We start from the raw sequence: 27,742 nt of genomic DNA, 5'->3' as shown, positions 1-27,742 counted from the left end.
CGTTGGCTTGGGTTCTCCTTGTAAGCCCAGGCGAAAACAGTGAAAGTGAGCAGTTGGAACACTGCTGGGTGAGTGACCTGTTGGTCACTCTAATGTCTCAAAGTCTGCTGACTATACTTTTAACAATACTATCCTGGGATAATTTCTTCTGTATTTGGTTTATTGGGATGAATGCTTTTCATCTCTCATGTTTTAAGTGATATTTAAAATTGTGTAGCATATTTGAGGGCTTCCCTGGTGGCTCAGACAATAAAGAATCGGTCTACAGTTCAGGGGACTTGGGTTCGATCCCTGGGTCGGGAAGATCCCCTGGAGGAAGGCAGGGCAACCCACTCCAGTATTCCTGCCTGGAGAATCCCCATGGACAGGGGAGGCTGAGGGGCTACAGTCCACGGGGTCACAAAGAGTCGGACACAACTGAAGCCACACCGCACAGTATATTTGGACAAACCGCACAGTTTTAGGAATTCATCGTGCCTGAGGGTCTGTCTAGATGACACAGTACCACAGTTTCCGTCTGAGTGCTGAGAACAAATGGAGACCCGTGTGACACTTTTATTTCAGCATACCTTTAGTGCTTGAACCAATAAAAAAAAATAAAAGTCGTTAGAGGACTTCCCTGGCACTCCAGTGGTTAAGACTCCACACTTCCTTCCCACTGCAGGGTGCATGGGTTGGATCCCTGGTCAGAGAACTAAGGTGCCATATGCTCTGCTGTGTGGTAAAAGAAAAAAAATGCTATTAGAATTTTTAATATAGTATTGTGAAAACCACTGCCACTTTTCTGAACCCTCACATCAGGCAATTGTGACACAAGATGAAAAAGAAAAAGACTCTGATTATTATACTAAATATATTTCATTTCATACCTTTGCTCAGACGTCATTTTAAACACCAGGAGTAAAATTTACGGGAAGAACAGTATGCAAGCAGTTTACCTTAAAAACGAATTAGACACAGTCCTTTAAAAGAAGGTTGAATTGTAGAATTGTATTGGCTGCAGGAAGTAATGTTGGGATGTTATGTACATTTATTGAGCATTTACCGAGTCCAATGCCCTGTGAAGGGGGGGAAAAAGTCCTTATCTTTACAACCTTTATTGACTGAAAATCTGTATAAAAAAAAAAAAACCTAAAATCCTGAACTGACATCACTGAATTCAAAGTTCTTCATCATTAATTCATCTCAGAAAACAGCAAAGTTCAAGAGAAAAAAGAACTATCAGTAAGAATGACAAATTTCCTTGGTCTGGAAATTTCCAAACCACGATATTCTGCCCTGTCAAAATATATTCATTGGGGAATTTTTAACTTTATACACTTCTTTTGAACTTAATCACAATTTCACATCTAGCTGGTTTCATGATTAAATAAAAGAGAAGGTGATTCCCCTCTTGTGCTGAAGGCAACCACACACTTGAATGATACTCTAACTTCTAGGTTCTGCTGTAGTAACACCGAAACCAGAAGCTTGTGGGAGAAATGTCACTGTATCTGAGAGAGTAAAATCAGACCCTGACAGGAAGTAGCAAATTCATCTTTTTTCTTTTTTTAATCCACTCTGCTGAAGGCAAGCAGTCTGAAACCCAGCAGTCTGTAAGTCATACTTCCCTTACGTAGATCAAAACCAAAGCCACTGGGAGTGCTTTCCCTTGAGGAATCTCTAAATAGAAGAGGGGGCAATCTTATGATGAATTCACTTGTAGACAACACCTCCACGGCCTGTATCGTATCTCCTGAAAGAAGAAAAAAAAAAAGAGGTAAAACCACAACTATTTATTACAAAATGAAAATCTAGCCTGAAATCTATCTCTATAAAACAAGTTAACTCAGTTTTAATCTTTAGAAATCTCTGAGTACTATTTTTAATATTTTGGCCTTTTACTTCAATTACCCACTTCCTAGGAGAGATATAAATCAGAAAAGATAGTACTAGGTCAGGATGCAAGGTCTCCTCTTTGCATCTCAGCATTTTGGACTTTGAAGAATGCTTTCGCTTTTGTTTTAAAGAAGATGATACGTGCGGTGTGATACTTCAAAACTACATTAGAATTTAAAACAAATGTTAAGATAGTCTTCAAATACACTTAAAGGTAAAAATATCGTCCTTTACTTGCCAGTTTCTGTACCCTTTTCCACAAATGACTAAGTAGGATTTAATGAACTCTCTCCCTTAAAAAAAGACATTGTTTTTACTTTCAGATTTATATTCTGAAACTCCAGCTTTGTAACTCCATCTGTGTACACGATCGTTTTTCTCTCTCTTGCAGGTGGCACAGACCAGGAAGGAGAAATCTGTGGTTTAAGTTCTCTATGCCTCATCCTCCGCATGCTGGAGGCTTGCTGTGGGCTGTGTGCTGTTAATGCTAATCGTGATAGGGGTTTTTACATCCGACTGACTCCTACATGTTAGCATTAACAGGGTACGGTGCCTGTTCCTAGCGTTCACGTGGAACAAACCACTGCTGTGGGAGGGCGACAGAGAAGCGTGAGTCACCCTGCTGGACCAACTCCGACCTCAGGCTTCATATTTCTGTCAGTCTTCATCTGGTCACTGGGATGTCCCACATTAAATTAAGTTGTAAGAGTAAGGTCATTTTAAAGACTTACCAGCCATAGCCTGAATGCCAATGATTTTACTTTAATCCTCAGGCCCACATCTACATCTTCAGTGGAAAATGTATTCATGTCATTTTAAATTTTAAAGTTATGGTTTGCTCATTCTGGTTATGAAACTGTTCATAAACACTTTCAACAATTCAACTGGAAGAAATATGGACTAAACACATTCTGAAACAAGCTTCCAGAATATCTTTGTAATTGAAAATTAGGACTACTGCTATCCACTAGGTACATCATGGATTGTCCAGAAATGTGTTTTAAAGATTTAGAAATTGATGTTTTCCCCCATGTAATAACTCTATTAGATAACTTTAGTGTAAAATGGATATTTTGAATCTCAAGGGGGAACTGAAAGGCTATGACAATTTGTTTTTTAAAAATGAAATATTTTTAAAAATTAGTATGGTAAATGACATCTGAGAGCTAACCTCTGTTTTTTCCCTACAAGACATAAAGATTTAATCAAAAACTTCATATGTGAAATTAAGTCCCAAATCTAGCTTCAAATTCAACAGCTCAGTCACATAATAACTTTGTGGGGGAAGAGAATCCACTTTTCCTCTCAGCCTGTTTCTCCTTCCACAGAATTGTGCTAATACTTTATAATGTTGGTATGAGGCTTACATGAGATAGAGAACTCATTTGTAAAATACAGTACATTAATGTTATAGTAAAATTACTCCAAGAACTAATCCCCCTTTGTTAGTGAAAAGCTAATGATTTGATTTAGAGAATTTTTCAGGTTCAGATTCCTTTGCAACCTTTCTCCATAATTATAGGACTACATCCCTTACATATATGTAGCTAATTGTTAGCATATTTAATGTGTATTTGGATTAAGCAACTCTTTTCAACATTTTTGTCAAATGGGTTATGCACTCTAACCAAATAAACCTCTTGAGTCTTTAGTTGATTTAAAATAATTTTGTTATAGTCTTTTTTTCTTTTGCAAAGTACAAACTGTCATTTCAGAAGCTATTTACACACAAAAAAAGACAATAGGAAAAAATTATGAGAATACTAAGGCAAACATTCCTGCCTCCTAGGACACAGTATTCTCATGAGGGCATCCCCTTGGCCTGTCCCCCATTTCTGTTCAAGCTATGTCTGCTGCCAAGATAAATTTCTCCTCTTAACCCTTGGAGTGAACATTGGACTCCATGGAGCCCCCACATATGTAGGTGGCACTGAAGGGGGTTTCTTGGGACTGTTCATCTCATCTGCACTGCTTGGCTACAAGAGGAGTCCTTGTTTTGATTCCCAGTTCTTCAAAACCCTGCTTGCTACCTACAGCCACCAAGACCCAGAGTGTTAAGGCCTGGAATACACTAAGCTAGTATTACCTTTCTGCTGTTATGATGAAACACTATGAACATCAAAAAGGCAGGTTTTAAAATCATGCTGTGAAATGCTTCATTTGAAAAGCACTAGAGTAGATGAAATTAAGGGGAGTGACTTAATCTACACTTCAGCCTCCTCATCGGTAAAATGACAACTACATTTCATAAGGATGACAGGCTTAAATCAAAGTGTTTGTATGATGTCTACTATGCATTAAGTGTTAAATACTAGCTTTAAGACATTTAAATTTCAGTCTCTAAAGTGAGTGATCTACCATCACAGATCTCCCCAAGGACAGAATAACTTGAGTTTAACTATAACCCTAGGATGACCACTCAGAGAACCTAGATACTGCAAGGGCCTGACCTCTTAGACTTCTAGTTCCTGATCTCCTGGTCTCAGATGGAGTCCTTCTGATCAATATAGTCAGTCATTTCAAAAATTCTTGGAACATGAGTAAGACTGGGTGTGCATTTGGGTTGGAGGAAGGGTGTGTGTGTGTGTTAAAGTGACAAACCAAATGTGGCTGAAGTGAAGGAGGGTTCTGGAAAAAGGAAGGCCAAGGGAAAAGGAACCCAACTTTGTACACAGAATAACTGAATTGAATGAAGCACTACATTTTGCAGGACCTGGTTTATTTTAAAACATTGAAGTATGTCAAGAGGGTTGTCTAGGATCTGACTCTCTTTTTCCAGAAACTCTCTAAATTAAAGACCAGTCCTTTCCTATCCACTGCTGGCAGCCAGATAGACCCAATAGATTAAAAATAAAGGGGAAAATATAGACAAAGTAAGGAGGGAAAAGTGAAGTTGTGTTTTAACTAATCCAAGTCTTCCAGTGTTAGTCTTCAGCTGGCAACACACGCGTGCGTACTAAGTCGCTTCAGTCATGTCTATTTGCGACCCTATGGACCACAGTCCCCCAGGCTCCTCTGTCCATGAGATTTCTCCAGGCAATACTGGAGTGGGTTGCCCTGCCTTGCTCCAGGGGATTTTCCTGACCCAGAGATCGAACTCACGTCTCTTACATCTCCTGCATTTGCAGATAGGTTCTTTACCACTAGTGCCACCTGGGCTAACACACATATATCCCTAACAATTTAAGTAATGATTCTGTTAGGTGCATTTCTGCTATCACCCCAATGACATCTTGCCTATCTTGGATCACTGTTCCGCCATCTTTGCAGAGCTCAGGGGTCTCCTGGATCACCAGCACTTAGCACACTGAATCCTAACGTGCTCTGGTGTGTGGACGATTGCCCTAGAGGAGGCGGTACCCCTGACGGCCCATCTGCCATCCTGCATTTCCATATCCTGCTGTTTATTGACTTAATTACACCACTATCATTCCAAGTCCAACTGTGAAAACAAGCTAGTGTAAATACAGTGAATATACTGTAAATATACTGATAGGCTCAAAGAGGTGATTTGCAGTAAATAAGTTCATTATGGCAAACAAATGACTGGGAAGTTCCATATATAACTGAAGAGCTAGACAGTGATTTTTACCTGGAAAACTTTTCAAGGGACAGGTTCCCAGGTGCGCCCACCCCCTCCACACTGCAAAAAAAAATCTGATTCTGTAATAAAACTAAGGAAACTACTTTTCTACCAAGCTAACCAAGCGATCCGGATACAAGTGGTTCATAAAGTGACTCTAAAGAATACGAGTTTATACCCAGGAGTACTGTTGACATGCATGCATGCTAAGTCACCTCAGTTCATGTCCCACTCTGAGACCCTATGGACTATGGCCCACCAGGCTCCTCTGTCCATGGGACTCTCCAGGCAAGAATACTGGAATGGGTTGCCATGCCCCTCTCCACGTGATCTTCCCAACCCAGGGATCAAACCCGAGTCTCATGTCTCTTGCGTTGGCAGGCAGGTTCTTTACCAGTTAGTGCCACCTGGGAAGCCCACTGTTGACATGGCAACTAGGAATGGTGGTCAGCAGAAATCCTGCAACATACAGGTGTAATGTCTACACACCATTCGCTGTGTAATCAGAAGTTCTGCCACAAGGGCTGAGTGGTGAGATGTAGTTATCCTTGACCTCTTTGGGGGATAAGCAGCAATTAAATTTCAGGTCCCATTATCCTTCCCTGCTCAAAACACCCTAACCATCTCCAACAAACCCACCTGACTTGAAAGCTGCCCACTGATACAAGCTGCCACCAACTGTAACCAATCAATGACCCTGTGTTGACACTATCTAGGCCCAACCGATCAGCTTAGAACAGCAGTCGGGGAGGGTCAAGAAGCAACGAGGTGCTAGTCCCTGCCAAAAGCGTGGGCTGACTAAAGAAACAAGCGTGAGATGTCGCTGCCGTGCTACCTCACTCACACACCCCCACGCTGTCGAGGCTTCACCCATCTTCATACCCAATCTCCACTTAGGAAAATCCTACCCTTTCCCAACTGCTGACAGCTCACCAATTTCTGACCCGTTTGCCCATGCTGAGAACACAGGAAGAGAGCCCTGAAGAGGGCTGCACCCAAAAAGGACCCTTCTCCCCCATCCCCCCAAAGTACAGTTTGTAGCTCTCCTGTGAAGGAGCTTCGCGCTGTGCCCCGCGTTGTCCTCGTTGCGCACACACTGTCCTCTCCTCTAGATCGTGAGCTCCTGCAGGGAAGAAATACCACTGTAAACTCAGCCCAGGGCCTTGCTCACAGTTGCTTAAGTGGAATCGGGAAACATATCCAAGTCTCCACCGACTCTGGAAATACAACTTGTTCTGATGTTGGAGACTGTTTGTACCTGGCATATCTGTATTCTCAGACCTGAGGGACTGTTTTTCAATAAACGTGCATGGACTCAACTCGAGCATCAGTTTGGCTCTTCCTAAATTCTGCAGCTCAAGAGGACAGTCTCCATATTTGTTTTAAGAAATTCCATCACTAAAAGTATATATATGAAAATTTGTCCTTTTTCTCCCTCCAGGCAAGCCTGATATAACACCCATCTTTAAGATCCCTTAGAAATAACATTGCAGTAGTAGCTTCCCCTAGAAATAAGTATTTTACCTTTAATAAATTTATCAAATCTAAAATCTAACTGAATAAATTTATCTTCAAAAGGATGTTACCTATATTAAAACTTAAAATACACATAACCCTTTGACCTATAGGATCCCCTGTAAGAATTCATACTATAGAACTACCAGCACATGTGGAGTATCATATGTACAAGGTTATCAGTTGAAGCATTATTTTAAAAGCAAAAATGTAAAGTCCATCATCAACAGGGTTCTAACTTAACAATGGTACACCTTTATTTAACATAAATGGGATATTTAGTACAAATAGAATTCTATAGGCTGAAAGAATGGAAACAGAATACGTAAATTCTAAAATAGGAAAAGTCTACTCTCTATGTCTGTTTCTCCACTGCTGCCCTCTAACTAAATTCTTCAGTACCATTTTTCTAGATTCCACATATGTGCATTAGAATATGATATTTATCTTTCTCTAACTCACTTCACTCTGTAAGATAGGTTCTAGGTTCATCCACCTCATCAGAACTGACTCAAATGCATTCCTTTTTATGACTGAGTAATCCATATTACTCAGGAGGGAGGTTCAAAAGGGGGGGAATATATGTATACCTATGGCTGATTCATGTTGAGGTTTGACAGAAAACAACAAAATTCTGTAAAGCAATTATCCTTTAATAAAAAATAAATTAAAAATAAAATAAAATAGGAAGAAAAGAAGAGAAAAAAAGGAAAGCTGGATCAAAATCCAGTGTTTAGGAAGAAAGGAGAGAAAAGAATGCAAAGTAGTAATGACAAGAAGAGGTATATGAATTAAAACATACTTCTTAAAAGACATTCCAAGATTGGATTTTAAAAGAAAGTTCAATGATTTTATGCTATTTATGAAAAACGGACTTAAAACATAACATTTTTAAAAAGTTGAAAAGGGACAGAAAAATACATACTATGTAAACACTAACAAAAATGTAATGTGAAAACAGAACCAGATTAAAGAAAAAATAGACTGAGGAAACCAGATTAAGGGGAGAAAGCATTAGGGATAAGGAGGATCCTTATCCAGCGATAAAAAGGAAACAATTTGCCAGTAAGTTATAAAAATTCCAAACTGGAATGAATACACAGTGCTAACAGTCTCTAAATAAAATAGGCAAATATAAAATGTCAAATCCACAACTGCTGTAGGAAAATGGATTTAAGACAGGAGAAAAAAGATTCCTATATGCTTTTTTTTTAAAGAGAAAACCTAAAACATAATGATATAAAAAGTTAAAAGGAATGAAAAGTATTTACCACTAACCTAAAGAAGCTCATGTAGAATTATCTGTAGAAAAGCTGTTTTACCAGAAAAACAGCTTCTCACACTAGTCACTCAGACGTTGACAAACTGATCGAACAATCATGAAAATTTGGGGGAAAAAAAAAAGGGATAAGAATTCACACCATAAGTCAAAACATGTTACAAAGTTATAATTAAAACAGTGTGAGAGCAGTGTGGGGATAGACAAACGGATCAGTGAGGACTCAGGCATGTAAAGGAATCTGATGTATTATGTGGTAACCTCTGAAGAGGAGGGAGGAAATAATGACGTAGAGTAACTGATGACCCATGTGGGGGAAGGATTCAAAATTAGATCCCTTCCCTCACTCTACATGCAAAATTAAATGTCAAATAAATGATGCAATATGAAAAGCCTTTAAAATATTAAAAAATACCTTATAACTTTCTTATAAGAATGCCTTATTAACTTCAAGTTAGGAAAGGCTTTTCAAAAATTTCCAAAACGCATATAAATCATAAAGGAAAAGATGAGTAATTCTGACCATGTTAAGATACAGTATCAACGAAGTCAGTCAGACTAGAGAAGAGATTTGCAATGACAAAGGTTTAATTTCTGAACATATAAAGAAACTCCTATTAAAAGGACCAAGGATCCAATAAAAAATATAAATAATGGGTAAAGTCTGTAAATTGATACACTCACAGAAGTCTTACTGGCTACGAAACAAATGAAGAGATGTTCATTGTCACTACATGCTCAGTATTAAATTAGATCATGTGTATCCGACTGACCTAGTATTTGACTGTCTGACAATGACAAGTGTTCGTGAGGGAGTGGGAAAACAGGAACTATCAGACTGCTGATAAGGAATAAACTAGTACCACTGCTGTGGTGGCTGACATATTTAGTAGTTGAAGATGCACGTTCCACCCCAGATACTGTCAAATGTATACAAAAAGAAACATAAATAGTCTTTTCTGCAGTACTGTTTATACTACTAGAAACTCAAGACCATCCTCAATGGTCATCAATAAGAAAATGAATTAATCATGGGATTAATCATACAATGGGATACTATATACCACCTACATGCATTAACCAGCTCAGCACACACACTAGCTCTACATGTATCACCATGTTAAATGTGAATACACAAAGCTGAGCAACGGAAGCAAATTTCAAGAGAACATGCATATCATGAAACCAATTATGTTCAGTATAATATACAAAGAATATTATACACTGCAAATCATGAGTGGTAAGGATATGCACAAAAAGGACAGTAGTTCTTCTTAGAAAGAAATAATATGAGGAAAATTTTCAATGGATAGGCAGCTTTTCCTTGATTTAAAAACAAAAGGATGTGATAAGGGAAAAGAGTAACGATGGTTAATTTGGGCAGTGGCTACAGGTTAACATTCTTGGTTGCAAACAACAGGATCTACTCATTTAAGCAAAAAACAAATGGTTCATAAGGCTCAGGCTCAGAGACCAGGTTATAGGACCCAAAGAAATGCCCCTGTTACCACAGGGCAGCTGCAGGGGGAAAACTACTGGGCTCAGTCCAACATCTTCCACAAGATGAGACCTCTGCCGCTGTTGTTGCCGCCACCTTGAAAGTCACGTCCCTGCTTCCCTGGACAAAATGAAACTCACGTGCCATTGTCTTCACAGCACTGCTTTCAAATTTCAGACAGCTGTGTCTAACCAGTGAGCCCAGGACACCTGTCTGGGCTCTTATCGCAAGGAAAGCTTAAGAGACTCAGTTTTACTCTCCACTGGGTAAGACAGGATACATAAAGGGTGAAGTCACCACAGAATGCTTGTTGAAAAGGACGAGGTGCCCCAAAAGCATGAAAAATGTCCATCCACATAAGGGTGTGTTAAATTATATTTTGTAAGCTGAAAATATTTCACAATTTTGTAAAAGAATTCAAAGAATAAACCCACAAACAACAAAGGGTACAGGAGAGGAAAGCAACAGCTGACAAGAAATCTCACCCCGTTGCTAAAAGACGGACAGTGAAGTGACCAGTGCAACGGTGGAGGACGTCACCACCCAGAATACGTGGGGGGTCCCGCAGAAGAGGGAGCCGACCTGCCCAGCCAGAGAACCTCAAAGCTGGTGGAAGACACAAGACAGAAGAGGGACTAAAAAGACTGTGCTCAGCAAAGGTCTATATACAAACCAGTCGTTTTCTACCCCCACCGCAACTGCCAAATACAGAACGGCCTGAGTCTAGACATTGGTCCACAGGTAAAATATTGGAGGGATCTCATAAAATAAGTTACGGAAGAGTTGAGAGAGAATCAGAAGAGTCACCATAGAAACTAGTCATCAAAACTGACAAGTTCTTCATTTTAGCACTAGAAAATCCCCATCCTAACAGCCAGCTTCACCTACTCATCCTTAGAGAAGCCAAACCTCACCCATACCGCAGAGCTACCACTCAATCTCCTTCCCTACAGTCGCATTCTCAACTAAAACTAACAACCAACAGTCGCTAGATTTGGGGGTGAGGAATGGCTAGGGGGAACCCGAAACATGAAAAATTGAGATAAGCAAATCTGACTCCAGAGGAAGGAGATCATTCACGGACTACGAAATAAAGGAACAAACAAATGAATATATAACTCCATCAGTATCTTCTGAAAGATTCACAAATTCATATGCATCTGTTAAACATGAACAAGAGCATAGTACATAAGATATAAGGGCATGAGAGTGAAAGCACCTGGATCCAATTTCCAGCTTTACTATTAATACTTGCCAGGTTCCAGTTGCCTCACGCGCAAACTGGAAACACCTTATTAACAGGCTGTTGTGAGACTTAAATAAGAGATTCCATATGAAAAACTCAGCACAATGACCGGTTTATGGAAAACACTCACTCAGTAGCAGTTAATCTATCTATCCACAAAACGCATGCCATTTTGCACAAAGATGTTTACTGCATCACTGTTTAAAACAGTGAAAAAGGAAAACTAGTATGACCCTATTTATGTTTGTAAAAGATTAACTTCGTATTTGTGCATATATGTTTATGGGGCTTCCCTGGGGCTCAGCAGTGAAGAATCCACCTGCCAATGCAGTAGACACAGGTTCAATCCCTGGGTCAGGAAGATCACCTGAGGGATGGCACGGCAGCCCACTCCATCATTCTTGCCTGGGAAATCCCATGGACAGAGGAGCCTGGCAGCTAGTCCATGGGGCCACAAGAATCGGTTACGACTTAACAATTAAACAACGACATATATGTTTATATATGTACAAAAAAGCCCTGAAAGTAAAAAACATGCCTAAATGTTGCATCCAGGTAGCAGAAGGGGGAATGTTTGTTTCTATATAAAATTCTTATTGTTTTACCCTTCAGAGAAAGGAGAAAGTAAACCAGTATAAATCTCAGGGAGAAAAAGACAGGTCATTTTATAAGCACGCACAAACAGTACATAGAAAACTTTTATTTTAATTTACTATACATATTTAAATTTGAGGAAGTAACTAGGTAGATGCACTCTTCTCTGTAGGCTTAGTTTGATCTTCAGTTACCTGTAAAAACATAAATAGCTTTACTTCTCTAATAAACACTTTTACGCTTCACTCACCATTTAAAATCACTGCAGTCTTTTTTAATAATCCTTTGCCTTTCTTTTTCAATAGTAATTATAAAAAGTTAAGTAGAAAGAGAAGAAAACTTATACAACCAAGTTCCCAATATAAATTATCAAGTAAAGTACAATTCCACTAAAAATAAAATCTGAGACACACATCTAGGCTTCTCAAGTTTGTCATTGTATTTTTCAACTATAAAATGAAATCAACAAAGTATTTTAAATCAATCAATTTTGTTGAAAAAATCAGTAATTCTATTTTGAACACAGTATACTACAGGTTTAGTAGAATAGATGTCTCTGTGTTAATAATTGTTACATGTCACTCAGGAAACAAACAGAGCCAAAGGGCATTCCTCATCACCCTACGACCTGCTCCACTTCCCGCATTATCTATCTCAGTGACGTGTTCCACTCGGACGCCCGAGCCAGGCATGGGAGAATCCACATTTCTCTCACCTGCATATTTGATCAACAGTCCTATTAATTTCACCTACGTAACTCTCACAGCCATTCTCACTGCCCTGCTTGAACTTCAGGGTCTTGTCATCTGCTACCCCTTAGAGGGCTGCTGGCTTAAGTAAGTCAGTTATCTTCCATGCTGGCAGCAGAATGAGCTTGTAAACAGGAAGAGTTTATCAATAGGTCACTTCCTTACTCAAATTCTCCAGTTACCTCCAATCATCTTTGGGGGGGGCATGCAAATTCCACATCACAGAAGACAAGCCCCTCATATTCTATTTCCAACAGACTCATCACCCATCCCACACGTGAGTGTGCATCCAGATTCCTCTTACATTCACCATGCACTCGATTCCACCAGCCTCTTAGGCAAGCAGGTTCCTCTGGGATAAATCCATCTGCAAGCAAATTATCTGCCTGGCCCACTTCCATTCACCCTTTAAAACCAGTTTAAGAAATAATGATTGGGAACGCTCCTTAACCAACCAGTGGTTTGGCTTGGGTCCTTTTCTTTATGCCAGAGCCCCACATGTAGACCTGAATTGTCTGTGTATAGGTCTAGTTATGCTGTTCAAGTAACTTCCTTGAGGACAGCAAGTAGATCTTGTTCATTACTGCACCTACAGTCCCCGGCACATAACGAGGCTCTGTAGTTAAATCAATGAACCATATGTTTAAACTACTCCCTTTGTACAAGCAAAATAAACAGTGGAAGAAGGAAAGTGAACCAAAATAAATATTGTAAAAACAGCTACTCACTGATTTCCATTAGACACTCTAGGCTACTATCTCTACTACTTTCTACATTTCTTATATATTCATTTATTCTTAACCTAAAATGGTCATTGTGACCAACCAAAGAGACAAAGTTATTCCATCTATTCAAAAACACTTTCTTCTCATGAGAAAAAGAAAATTACATCATCTGTGCACAAGAACATTATAGCTAAGTGCCTAAATAGCAAATTCTACCTGTAAAGTCATTACTAAAGGCTAGCTGTACACATCATCATGCAAAATAATAAATATTTAATTGGGTAATGGTTTTTCAGGACATTTATATCTTAAAGTGTCTACTGTCAAGACAGCTTTAAAACATACCTGGCAAATCTTAAATATTCATTAGGTTCACAAAAGAATATAGCATAGACTTAATTAACACCATTATAGCCATAAAGAACTGTTACTGCTATACAGTAGTAAGTTTTATTTTTCTTCAAGTTCCTACAGTATCACTCTCATGTTATTAGCAAATAAAAACAGAATTGCCAAATAACAACTTTTCTTTTGCCAAAATACTAACGAGGTCAACCACCACAATACTGCTTTAGCTAATGAGACAACCAATGTCTTTCCTTCTCTTTTTCTTTATTATTTTGTTGTTTTGGTGGTGGTGGTTGCTTAATTTCAAGGAAAATTTCTTCATAGAAATGTACTCACACACTGTCAAAAACACTTACCATTTTCCGAGACCTTTCCAATAATTTATTCCATATTGTAAAATGTGCCTTGAAGAGAAAAGATTTACTATGAATTAAATAAAGCAGCAAAGTTAAAATCAAAGAGGCTGAGTCTCTACAGGTTTTAAACAAAACAAATACAGAAAATAAACACATGAAGAGTTAGCAGTACTAATGAGGCTACGAGGTCACAAAAGTGAGTCTGAGCAGGAAAAAGTACACACTATACAGGACAGATGCTTTGTTTAGCATTTAAGGACAAGCAACTCGGGGCATCTCTGGTGGCTCAGTGGTAAAGAATCTGCCTGACAATGCAAGACACTCAAGTTCCATCCCTTACCCTGGAAGATCCCACATGCCAGAGGAACTTAGCTGGATTTTTCCACAGCTAAACACGGCTCACCTGTGACCTGAACACTACACGTCTAACACTTGGAAAACAGCTTTGAAAAAGTGTCCAGACAACCTATCACACAATTATACACAGCAGCTCTACTTCTAACAGCAAAAAAAAAAAAAGAACAAGAAACTTAAGGACTGAACATGCCATCCTTTGTCCTTCTTAATCAGTACCACCACAGAAAGCATTCCTTCTAATGGAAAGCAAAAATCTCTCCCACTAAGCCCTAATTCTTTCCTCAAATAGCCAATTTCAACATGCTACTGGTCACTGCTCAAATCATAAGCAATTACAAGGAAAGGTTCATTAAGAATTCTTCTGAGTTCTTTGTAATGAGCTCTGCTGTGTGGGAAAAGAATCTTTAAAGGAGAGGATATATGTGTATGTATAACTGATAACACTTTGCTATACAGCAGAGACTAACACAACACTGAAAATCAACTATACTCTAATAAAATTTAACACACACACACAAAGAACCAATTGTGACATCTCACACCGGAAGAGCAGACCTGGAAGACTTAGTAGATTACTCTAGAGAACAAGTAAAAACTGACAAAGACAATAGTAACGTTACAGAACTAATTTCCTTAATACTTAACAATCATATGCAGCAGAGAATTTTCAGAATGCATAAATGAAAACTGCAAAGCGCAAAATGACCACATCAATGTTTACTAAATCAGCTGAAGGTGATACTGAGGGATGTGGGTGGGTCAGGGACTATTTCAAACTGGATGAGCTGGTAAAATCTATGATAAAAGGTAAAATTACTAAATACGTGACCCTTGTGCAGGAAGAGCAAAGAGAGGCGTATTTCAAGGGAAAACCATACCTGGCTCAGGCAGGGTGAGCTACAGGGAGAGACTTCCAGGTTTGAGTGGAATGTAATGGGTGCTGGAGAAAGTGGTATGAGATGAAGTCAGAGAAAGGCAAGAGTCTCACAATGCAGGGCTCCGTGAGACAGGGTGCAGGGTCAGCATTTGTTCATGAGAAGCCACTGGCAAGTTTGGGGCATAGGAATTACATGATTTGATTTGTATATTAAAAGGATCACTTTAGCTACTCATTAGAGAATGTGCTTTGGAGGCAAGAATGAAAAGCCAGGAAGGAGAATGGGGACAAAGAGGGACGGGATGTAGGGAGCAGTAGTAGATGAGCTGCTGGCAGAGGATGCATTCACGATGTTTTAGAGTAAAGTCAACTTCCTGACGGATGGGATGGGGCCTGACTATGAAGGAACCAGAGAATCAAGGGTGACCTCAAACAGCCAGGTAGCTGACAGTTCATTTACTGAAATGTAGAGAGCTAGGAAAGGAAGGCATGTGGGGAAAAAAATCAAACACATAAAGGACACGTATGGTAAAAATTACAAAATGCTGATGAAAAAAGATTTAAAGAAATGAAAAGATATACTGTGTACCCGAAGACCCTGACGCTGGGAAAGACTGAGGGCAGGAGGAGAAGGGAGTGACAGAGATCCTCAAAATCAGAGAGAAGAACAGGCCAAATATAAGGCCACAGGGCACTCCAGAAGGTCCCATCAATACATGTCCCCCTGCTCCCCACTGCACCCTCTTCTAAATGAATTTGAAACATTAAAAATACTATCTCAATTTGACTTAATTTTTTCAACTAATATTTCTTTTGCAAATTATCTGTTTACATCCTGGCTAAAATTATTTTTAATCATAAACTCAAGTTGACGAAATATCAGTGTTACACAATTTAATGAAAATTAAAATATATATCCTTCCAATTGGTATAAAAATCAAGACTGGAATCACACCCACACCCAAACTGAATAACCTGCAACTTTCGGCTTTACTTACTCTCAAGTGCACAGGTAGAGAGAGACCCTGGAATCTTCGTACAAGACTCGACTGGGTGGCTTGCAGATTGTGAACCGCTGACACTTCATACTGGAAACAAATACTTGTTCTTGGAATAAGAGGGCCCTCGCTCACATCAATGAAGTCACCAAATCTGATTTGATTTTAAAAATAAACAAATTAGATCATAAAATCACATCACTTAACAATAGTTTGGAAAAAAAGTTTATTCATTCTATTTGCTGCTACATCAAGAATAATGCTTATCGATCAATACGGTCTGGAGTAGACCCTGACACAGTGATCTCAAGTAAAGAGACTAAAATTTTGAAAATTAAAATTGGTGAAACTTTTTCTTCCTACAATTTTGAAGATTTTTAAGATCACTGAACATATGCCATCAAATGGATCCAACGTCTAAATCTGATAACCTGGTAACAACTAATGCAACAGAATTTAGAGTTTTAGTATGCAGGCCAGATTGTGCCCTAAGAGCAGCTTCCTAGAGGAAAAAAGTTGAGTCTGAGTCAAGAAAATATTAAGTTGAAAAACCAGACACAGACTAAGAAGTCCTTTTTGCTAATGCCCTGTCTTACCTCTCTCACCTCTGCATCAGGAAGCAGACTGTGAGATGGAACACAAGTAGTAACGAGTAGTAATCCTATTTCTATATACATATGTGAATACAGACTTATACGAATTAGGAGCAATTCATAACAAAGAATATTTCGCCCATTTTCAAAATTAACTCTAAAAATTACATTTTTAACAATGCTTTCCAACTCATAAAACACAAATATAAAAGTAACAGCAAAATGAGAAACAGAAGCTGCAACCCTTCCTGAAGAGATAACAGCTTCCAATCACCACCGTATCAAAAAATGAACAAAGCAACAGAAAACAGAAAGAACAACAATAAAGGCAGAAACTCATCTTACTCAGTGATATACTAGTCAGGTAACAATAAAACTAAACCTTCCATTTAATTCGCATAGAGGTCAATTTTTTTCATTTTTACTTACCTGTGTAGCTTGACTATTCTCTCAGGGTTCTGAGATGCCTTCTCTTCTATGAAATCTACTTTGTACCTAAAAAGCAGCAAAAAAAGAAAAAAAGTTTTAATTCTAAATACAAGGAGGTGTTTAAAGCCACTTCCCTTTCTCTTCCTCTTCAGCCAAAGTACTTGAAAGGCAGGGTTAGACTAGGAGCCTCCCCCTCCCGCCTCCCTTTCACATCTCACCTCTTCTGGTCTGGCCACAGCCTCACAACTCCACCGTAATGTTCTCACGGGACCCACAGGTACCTCCCTGGTGCCAACCTAGGTCCTCATTTCCACTGCTCACCTCCTTCTCAAAGGGTTCTCTTCCACCAGCTTCTGTGGCATCCCTACTGCTTGTTACTTAACCCTCTGCTCACCCTCCTCTTTCCCTGCCCCCCAAGTTCCGTCCCTCGGCGCTCTTCACTTGCAGCATCCTCTGGGCTGGCTCCTTGATGCGCACAGCTTTGGTTATCACTTCTGTGCTTCTATCTCCTACACCTCTGCTTCTCAACCACATACTTCTTCTGAGCCCTGAACTGTACATGCAAAACACTCTGGACTTCACCAGGGTGTTCGACAAGCATCTTACACTCCCAAATACTCAAATGGAACAAAAACGCATGGCCTCTTTTCTCACCAAGCTCATTCCTGAACCCCCAGCTTAGTAAATGACGCCATCAACCACCGACGTGTCCAAGTGAAAAAATTCCGCGATTTCCCTTTCTAATGGATTCTAGTTAGATTAACATTAAAATTTAGTTTATATTCTCACAATTAGTAGAAGATAAATTGGAGGTTTTCTGAGTAAGAAAGGAAATTGAGAAGCCAGGCACAATTAAAAATGCTGACAAAGAAAATCCATCAAATGACTAATTCCCACAGGGAAGACGAAGGTCTGGCCATGTGAACGTTTTCCCTTCAGCTGTTAGCTGCTTCTGAGCAGCTGGCATTCACTGTCTTACCCTTTTCATTTGAAAAGTGGAAAGATGGGAAGGAAAGGTTGCCAAATGCAATACAGTTTAAATAAATTTAAATTTAAAATCAAAATAATACAGTTTCTTAACACAGGCTACCCCCTTCACAATGAAAGAAAACAAGGGGAACACACCACAGGGGTAACATAAAGAGGAGAACTGGACAAAAAAAAAAAAAAAAGACAGCAAAACAAAGAAAGAAAAGAATCAAAAGCTGGCGAGGGGGTCACTTCTTCTCAGGGAAATAGTGAGCTAAACAAAAGTAAAAGCTAAAAAGTAAAAGGCTATGTACATCAAATATCAAGGTTCTTGAGAGCTGAATTTTCTTCATTATATACAACTTTAAGAGGTTTAATTTTGTTTTAAAGGAAGCCAACACTTACTTATTGTGCTGAAATATTTCTAATGCCACTTTTGCTTCAACTTCCAGGGTTTCAAATGGAAGATCTTTATAAATTAAAGCACGAGCATCTTTTGTGAAAGAACGCAGGTTCTCCTTAAAAATGAAAGTATTAATCTTTTGTAACAATTTACTTAAAAACATTTCTGTAGAAGGCAGATAAAACTGTATGCTTAATATTATAAATCCAACTACAACAAAAAGCAAAAGCCAACTGGCTAGGAAAGGAAGCAGTAATTTGCAACAACTGAATACTTGAACCATGAGATGTATGATTAGCAATTTCTCCCAACTCTACAAACTATAAAACTTGTAATCAACTTGTAACTAAATATCAGCCTATATTAGAAATAATTATTAAGGATAATCCTATAAAGAAATTTTAATGAACATTTCATTTATATAGCCTTGTAAATGTTTATTAAAATAATGGTGCAAGAAGTAGAGATGCTAATAAGTACATAGTAAGATGCAAAAATTTGTTTACACTATGAGTAAAACTAAGTTCTTAAAATAAATCCATGAGGAAAAGCTTTTTGTTTATGTGATTCAGAAAGTTTCAATAGGAAATGTCATCACTGCCCAGGTCCAAAATATAGCATAAAATTCAATGCTAGAAACTTGTTTAATGAAAACATCTATTTAATACAATTAAAATGATTAATACACATTAACAATGTTTATGAGATTTTTAATAAAAACTATAATTTCCACATTATGAATCATTACTAATACAGAAAAGATCAAGCACTATTACGCAAATAATTTTTGTAATAAAATTCTTTCCATAAACCTATTAGACTGTTTTGAATGAAATGACTCTCCTCATTCTTAAAGAGATAATTTCCTGCAAATACACATTCATGGTTTAACATAGCTGTTACTTGAATGTAACTCTCCCCCACTTTCTCAAAGCCTTCCACCAAACCCCACAGTGCCTCTGGTGAACCAGTACATTTCTTTTGTAGTTTTATTTTGGAAAAAAAAGGAAAAAAGCAGCAGCAAGTTTCATAGACAATAAGAGTTAAATTTTGACTGCCTTAGTTTTTACTTAACTTCAGTAAAGGAAGAATCTTGACAGACTTAAAAAAGAAATAAAGAAATACACTGACATGAGTCCACAGATGAAGAAGACACCGTTCTTACCCCTCCCCGACCCTCTCCCCGTCGTTCCCAACACCTTTCTTCCCTCTCTCTCTTTCTTCCCTCCTGTTTCCCTCCTCTCTCTCTTCTGATATTAAGCAATAAGGGCAAGATTATTTAACAAATAACTTTCAAAGCCAACATTTGGAGTCAGCAACTCTGAAATTCTTGCTTTTAGAAACCATTTCACTAAATGTAAGATGCACCACTGAGAAAAGACATTACCAGTGATAATCATAAGATGCTATCTACTGTTAAGTCACATTTGCTCCAGAGAATTACAGAGTGAAAAAAGTCAATCTCCCAATATGACATACTTCATATGACTTCATTTACACAACATTCTTGAATTGATAAGATTATACAAATAGAGAACAGATAAGCATTTGCCACGGTTTCAGGATGGGGAGGATGGAGACTAAAAAGAAATTCTGGCAGTGACAGAAATGTTCTGCATCTTGGCTGTATCAGTGTCAAATATCCTGGCTGTGATCACGTGGGACTACGGGGAAAAAGGGAGTAAATGGGACACGGAACCTCCCTGTATCACTACCTACGACTCCACTGTGCTGTGCTTAGTCGCTCAGTCGTGTCGGACTCCTTGTGACCCCATGGACTGTCGCCCACCAGGCTCCTCTGTCCATGGGGATTCTCCAGGCAAGAATACTGAAGTGGGTTGCCAGGCCCTGCTCCAGGGGATCTTCCTCACCCAGGATCGAATCTAGGTCTCCCACATTGCAGGCAGATTCTTTATTGTCTGAGCAACCAGGGAAGCCCAAGAATACTGGAGTGGGTAGCCTATCCCTTCTCCAGGGAAACTTTTCCACCAAGAAACTGAACCGGGGCCTCCTGCATTGCTTTGCATTTACCAGCTGAGCTACCAGGCAACTCCACAGGTATCTATAATTTTCTTCAACTAAAAAAGTTTAAATTATAGAAACAAACAAAAGACATATTTGTTTCAGAGATATTAAAATGTGAAAAAAATGGACATAGTGAAGTTGATAAAATGGTACACTACACTGCCTCCCCTTTCCTGACTTCCAAACTTCCAACGTAGGACATACAGTTTTGCTTAATTAGGCATCTGCCCGTTCTCCCCGATCGTAACTAAGTCACTAGGTTTAACTTTCAAAAGCTGTCAGCAACCCCTACCTACACAGCATCTGACGTAGACCCACTTCTATTAGCCAGGCTCCTGCTGCTACCCGAGTCCCAGAGCAGCAAGGAGCGCCCTCATTTAGGAGGCGGATCATTCCAGAACAGGCTAGTTTGTTGCTATGTAGTCTGCTTTTTGGGTTAGCTTTCTCAAAGTCTGATGTTTTTTAATTCACAGCCCCTCCCCAACCACCACCACCACTGTAATCCTTGTTTATTGGAAGATCTCAGCATGCAATAGGCTTTAACCGGTTTAGAGCACTGATTTTCAAAGTGTGTTCTGGGGATCCAAGATAGCTAAGCCTCTGTATTTTATATTCTGGGCACCACGCTGTGGTGAATACCCTCAACCATATACCACTGTCTTAAATACACTAAAAAAAAAAGATTGAATGACTGATTCTTTTAAATATTCTAAACAAGGAGTATTTACAATACTAACACAGGAATCATTCTAACAAAGAAAGGCACAGACTCTAAAATTAATACTCTGAAGAGCAGGCTTACTTTTGTTGGCATCCACTCATCAAGTCTCTTATCCAAAACGACGTCATAGCAGAAGGCTCCAGCGATCACTGTAAATCCAGCCAATTTAATAATTAGTAAATCCAAATAAAAAAACCAAGTTAAATCTGTTAGGATATGAAGTTACTAATTTAACACAAATGAATATTTAGACCCTAACATGAAGAGCGAACAATCTCTCCCAACACTACAAATTATAAAACTGCTACCATTACTCCAGCTGCCTGTCAGACCTCTACCGACTCTGACATCAAATTACCTCACCTTTTTGTTAACCCAACATCACCAGTATTTTTCAACCATTCACATTTTCTTCAAGAATATTATGACCACAGAGATTTCTCTGATGATCAAGACAGTTAGTAGATATAAAAATTCCTAAAGAACAAAATATTTAACAAGTATGTAAATAACTAAATGGACATGAAATGTTTAATTTTTTAGTTTAGTTTTTTGTTGTTTTTTCTTAGATTCATTGATTGCCAAATCAAATATTTTTTGGCGTATAAACTTCTACCTTTAAAAAAAAATACAAATGTGATCCTACTATATATACTGTTGTAAAATCCTAGTTTTAGAAAGAATATGAACTCTTCCACCTCCCAAAAATGGTGTTCCTCTCCAGTCAAAGGCTCATTTCTAGTGAAATGGTACCACCTAAAACACAGTTTTCTATAGAAGTCTATTTATACTCACATCTCCTCCTCCTCCACACATTGTTTGGAAATACTTTAAATGATAATAAATAAATACTGACAGTATATTTACATGAAATGCATATTCAAGAGAAACAATCTCCTCTAGTTCTATTATGTTAATAATTGACTTCTAATAATTAAATGGAATATGACAGAAATAAGAGGAATTCTGTTAACTATAATGAATGGAATGTATGTATGACAGTAACTTACATTAGATAAAATGAAAGTGTGAGTTGCTCAACCATGTCCGACTCTGTGACCCTATGCAATGTGACCAACCAGACTCCTCTGTCCGTGGAATTCTCCAGGCAAGAATACCTGAGTAGGTTGCCATTTCCTTCTCCAGAGGAACTTTTCGACCCAGGGGTCGAAGCTGGGTCTCCTGCGTTGCAGGAGGATTATCATCTGAGCCACCAGGGAATCCCAGATTAAATCAGAAGAGAGCTCTATACAGCGGGCTTCCCTGGTGGCTCAGAGGTAAAAGCCTCTGCCTGCAATGCAGGAGACCTGGGTTTGATCCCTGGGTCAGGAAGATCCCCTGGAGAAGGAAATGGCAACCCACTCTAGTACCCTTGCCTGGAAAATTCCGTGGGCAATCCATGGGGCTGCAAAGAGTCAGACACAACTAAGCGTCACTTTCTATATGACATCAAACATAGGTACCAAAATATTCATATACGGAAAGTAGACCTGTGTGTATGTTTATTTGCTTATATGTATACATCACCTGGAACTTCTGGGGCTCTGACCAAACGGACCACATATTCATCTTTGAATGCCCTCTCTATCACACAGCCCATTATCATGGCACAAGAACGCCAATAAGCCTAGAAATATAAAATATACACAAACATAATAAATACTAAGATTTACTAATATTTCTTCAAAATAACAGTCACAGAGTCATAAAGAGAAACAGGAGTGCTGCACCCCACCCCCCCCCCCCCCCCCCGCCCATCTGACGCTCTGTACGGGCATCACTCTAACTGGGCACGTGACCTTCCTAAGCGCTTCACATCTGGGGACAAGAGTGGGCTCACTCGGTCGTGTGCGATAGACTCCAGAATGTGCTCTACAAAATCACACAGATACACTAAAAACAAACGCAAATTCAGGCCTTGAAGGCCAGCAAAATGCACTTTCTCATCTATCTGAGTTTACTATTTCTAATGTCTGAAGAATTCAGAATCAACGCCTAGGTTCAAATCCAGGCTCAGCCACTTCCTCAACTGGTAACCTTGGTCAAGCTATTGCCGTCTCTCTTTGCCTCGGTTTATTTATCTGTAAAATGGGGATAACAGTACCTTTTATGGGATGTTTTTTTAATGAGGATTAAATAAGTTAATACCTGTGAATCACCTAAAACAGTGTCCGATATACAATAAATGTTTGATGTTAGCTACTTTAATTATCATGTTTATCATTTCCTTCTTTAAATATTTCATTTCAACAAATACTTATTAAACACCTACTGTATGTAAGTCAAGGACAAGATCCAATAAGGGTCATGATCCCTGTCTTCACAGAGCCAAGAATCCAACGCATTCAACAGCTCATATTACAAAGGAAAATCAAAATACTGTGTCAAGAGACACTAAGCAAGTGTTTTGAGACCCAGAAGAAGGATTCACCCGACAAGAAGACATGAGAAGTTTCCACAGAGCAGATTACATTTTAACTTAACTATAAAAGATTAACAGGATTTTAACAGGGAGGAAAGAGAATACTCAAAGCAAGGAGGACAACATAGCAGAAACCATTATTGATCAAATCCTCCAGTGTGGCTGGAGCAGGAAGTGGAAAGATGCTGTGGAAACTAAAGTTCAAAGAGCAGATGAGGGTCAGAGAAGTGTCCACGCAAGGCCAGGAAAGTTACCTGAAAGGTTATCAGGTAGACAAGTGCTTTAGGGATCAGTCACATCATCCAACAAAACTTTTGCAAGACTATTAAGAAAGACTTTCAGATAAAAAAGGGAGGGAGGTAGAGAAGTTAAAAAATTACTGAAATAATATAGAAGAGATGGTCAAAGGCAAGAAAGAAATTACTGCAATATACAGGGTGATTAATAACAGTAAGCTGAACAAAGATATGAATGTAAAAGACACATCATATAGTTTTCTCAAACTAAAACACAGACACGAATGCCACTGAGGATTTTTGAACTATGAAAATGCCTTATCTACTAGTTAAAACCCTGGTTAATACAGTACAACATTTGACTCTGGCCATATTTGTATAACTCCATAGGGGCTTCCCCAGTGGTTCAGCAGTAAAGAATCCGCCAGCAAGCCAAGAGATTTGGGTTTGATCCCTGGGTCAGGAAGATTCCCTGGAGAAGGGCATGGCAACCCATTCCACTATACTCTTGACAGGAGAATCCCGTGGACAGAGGAGCCTGGCGGGCTACGGTCCACCGGGTGGCAGAGAGTCGGACATGATACAGCACGGCACAAGCATACTCCAAAGTAAACAGGTTTTAATAAAACGGGGAAGAAAAACCAGGGGGAGGAGGACAAAAGAATGCAGAGGCAGAAATACCTTATTGACTTCTCCTGGATCATCATCTTTGAAAGTAAGAAATTTAATTTCACAGGACTTGGTCAAAGGTTTATACATGTCCCAAGGCTGTCCGTCCACAAGAGCCAGAATTGACTTCCTGCAGTACCACTCACTTAAATCTAGGAATTTAGAACAGATTGAAGATTTAACTCTAACAAAACCCAAGTGAAAAGTTACATGTTTAAGTGCTACGTTAAGAAATAAAAAAAGAGCAGGCAAGATTGGGCAAGCTGTCTTTTATGAGGGGGAAAAAATATTTGTAGCTAATAAGAATTAATGTCCAACACATTCAGTGTATTGTTAATTATTAACAAAATTACCCAAACAAAAATCATTAAGGCCAAGTCTAATCTGAAATTAATCTGTTAATTAAGCAATAAAATAATCTGCCATGAGCTACACTTAAATATTCAGAGACAAGCATCATGGATATATCTGAATATATGCACACACAACTTAGAAGGGAAAATATAAAAATATACATCCACAGTAAGTCTGTTCTAGATGGATTTGGGGCCTTCCTTCCAAATCATCTCTTACGTCCCTAACATGGACTCTAAAGTTAAATACAACAGTTACCAGTTTTTAGTAATCAGTATGAATTCACACATAAGCACATCTGGTCTGTTATTTGACTCCAGAATGCAACTGCATCCCTGATTAGATGTTTTTTGAGTACGAAGATATTCACAGAAGTGGTCCAACCACAGGGTCTAAATAAGTTCCCTAAGGCAGGGATCATGCCTATTTTTGCTCACTCAATTTATCTAGAGCCTAGCACTGGGCCTGAAATAACAGGTAGTCAATAGAAGGAAAAAAAAAAATTAAAAAAACAAAAAAACAAAACAGGTACTGAACGACTGACAGTATGAGAGAGAAGCAAGTCTGAGGTCAGGGGTTACGCTGGGAGTGTTCCCATCTCTACCTGTGAAATGTGTAAAAAGGGCCTTGTCTTAGCCTCCTCTGTATTCCTAACACCTATCCTAGAGCAGAGGTTCAAGAAATGCTTGCCAAACAAGGAAGCAACTCTAAGTACTAATTCAAGTGCCAAAGTAAAGGAAGATTGAGAGTACTCACTCAGGATGTCACCTTGAACTTTTAACTAACGCTAATTACTCAAACGGAATCATCACTAAGTTTTCCAAAAGCCTTAACAATGCAGTCACATTCGAGTGAGAATGTAGGACTTAAGGATCGACTTTTTTGTTCTTTCTGAATTTAAACATTACCAGTTCTATCAAAGTTACAAAAGAATTCTGATCGAAAATAACATAGAGGCCCTGCTCCCTTCATCTCCAAACCAGATCACACACAAGGCATTATTATCTTCTTTAATAGATGAACATAAGAAGTATTTTCACTCCAATCACACTCACGCCATGCACTCACACATTCACTACATACAAACAAAGACACAACATACACAAAGGTAAGCAGTGAGCAGATAAAAGAGTTAAGTTAGATACAAAAGAGCAGGAAAGAAAAAGGAGACCAAAAAAATAGCTGATCATCTGAGGTCACGGCAGTCCCTCTGTCTCAAAATCCTCTAACGGGACTCACATGGTGACTGCCCCCATTACACCAAGAGTGTCTCTAAAAACGGCAAGCACAAGAGTAGTTAAGCTTTCAGGTCTGTCTTCTTCTGGAAGCTGTGACAGCACTCTAAACTCAGCCAGATTCAAGGAAGTCCCAGGACAACCTGTGCATTACAATACCCACCTTACCCGACCCCTAGTATCCTCAACAGCTCAGTCAACAGCGAACACACAGTAAGATGCTAGATACTGGGGAGTTCAGGGAGCCATTACAACATTTTGTCGCCTCTGCACCAGTTTTTCCCCTTTCTTATTTAAAATCATCAAAACGGGACTCTGATCCGTTACTTACGCATGGCACAGCTGTAAGGAGTGGAAACGTTTTTATTCAACACAAAGATAGTGCCAGGGTCAGTTTTCCCAACGTGTTTCACTTCGATCTTCTCAGTTCGGGGAGTGAGTGACAGCTGCCTGTTTTTCTCTTTGTTAAAGAGATCATTCTGCATTTCTATCAGTTCGGTCGGTGACAGCTGAGAAGCAGGTGATGTGGCCACAGACCCTGTGAGGAAGTTACAATAAACGTGAATACTGACAAAAGAGGTGAACATCCTCCCGCCATCGCCCTCCTCTAGTCGGGAAAGAATAGGAGGCAAGGGAATTTTCAACGCTATTCGCCGAAACGAGCTCAGAGGTCCACTTTCTAACATTAATTAAAACGCCAACGGAAGAGATGGCAGCCTGCCTAGATCAGTGCCTTTACTTCCACTTTGCCTTGACCATCAGATCTCCAATTCTCACCAGTTTCTCCGTCGAATTCCAATCTGTGCTTTACAAACAATAAGGGGCAAGAAAAAGGTAACCAGGAAATGGAGTCAAAAAGCAGACCAGCCAAGGCAAAGTTGAGCAAAGTCTGTCGCTTTGAAAAGGTCACAAGAAAACTCCAAGAGATTGAAGGTCCCACGCCAAATCGCTCCATATCTAGAGGGAGAAATGCTGTTTTTTTGTTTTGTTTTTCCGGGAACACCAAATCAGAGGATTTGGCAAGACGTGCACGAGTTCAACGGAAAAACAAGGACACTTATGCACCAGAACGTGGTCTCCCTCTCAGGGGGCGCCCCAAGCTTCTCCCGCGGCCCTTCCCCTCATCTCCCCGAGATTTGGACTCCAAGGCCAGGAGGGGCGGCGGATTTAAACACCCGCCTCCGCCCCCCTCCCCCAGCCCCGCTGGACTCCTCGCTAGGACCCGACTGGGGCCCAGTCTGAACAGACACCGTCCTCTAAGCCTCCCTCCTCGTCCCCACGGCCGCTGATAACTCACTCCAGGCAGCCCCGCCGCTGGGGGCGGTCCGGCAGAGCCGCAGCCCCCAGACCACCACCGCCATTGCCTGCTCCGCGACGGTAGGAACCTCCGGGCCCAGGTCCTCTCCCGTCCTCCTCCCCGGAAACTCAAAGCGCGCACTTTGGGTTCCGCCCGACAGTTTCGTTCCGGGCCCGGCTCTCGGACGGCACCCGCCGCTAGGGGGCGCGCTCAAGCCTCGCTGAGAGTCAGTCGCCGGAGGTCCGGCGTCTGGATCCGGGTTTGTTCCGGGAGCGCGGAGGGTGATTCGAGGGCCCTGGGCTCCGCAGGTGGGACTAACGTCTCGTTTGGAGACGCAGAGCCCGACACGTGCTGCCACCCTCAGTCCGCCGCGGGTTCGAGCCTGG

The 27,742-nt window shown here is 39.8% G+C and overlaps 1 protein-coding gene across 1 annotated transcript; it reads right to left on the bottom strand.

Annotated features, from left to right (window-relative positions):
* Positions 1-11,679: 11,679 nt before the first annotated feature.
* MRPL39 (mitochondrial ribosomal protein L39) lies at positions 11,680-27,498 on the bottom strand. Its single transcript, XM_043892868.1, has 10 exons — positions 27,357-27,498; positions 26,391-26,597; positions 24,483-24,622; positions 22,671-22,770; positions 21,225-21,292; positions 18,400-18,512; positions 17,026-17,091; positions 16,004-16,157; positions 13,772-13,819; positions 11,680-11,787 (listed from the first exon to the last, which is right to left on the bottom strand). Exons 1-10 carry the CDS (start codon positions 27,418-27,420, stop codon positions 11,740-11,742), a joined length of 1,008 nt encoding a protein of 335 aa, XP_043748803.1. The 5' UTR covers positions 27,421-27,498; the 3' UTR covers positions 11,680-11,739.
* Positions 27,499-27,742: the final 244 nt, after the last annotated feature.

This window comes from Cervus elaphus, chromosome 31 (assembly GCF_910594005.1).
Source record: "Cervus elaphus chromosome 31, mCerEla1.1, whole genome shotgun sequence".
Lineage (NCBI taxonomy): Eukaryota > Metazoa > Chordata > Mammalia > Artiodactyla > Cervidae > Cervus > Cervus elaphus.
This window is presented reverse-complemented; position numbering and strand designations above follow the sequence as displayed.

Excerpts from the sequence above, each read along its gene's own strand:
- MRPL39 (XM_043892868.1), bottom strand. The coding sequence starts at position 27,420 with ATGGCGGTGGTGGTCTGGGGGCTGCGGCTCTGCCGGACCGCCCCCAGC. Across the intron at positions 21,293-22,670 it reads CAGAGCCCCAGAAGTTCCAG|TGATCGCTGGAGCCTTCTGC; the intron begins GTGATGTATACA and ends CTGGATTTACAG. Across the intron at positions 16,158-17,025 it reads AGAATAGTCAAGCTACACAG|ATTTGGTGACTTCATTGATG; the intron begins GTAAGTAAAAAT and ends AAATCAAATCAG.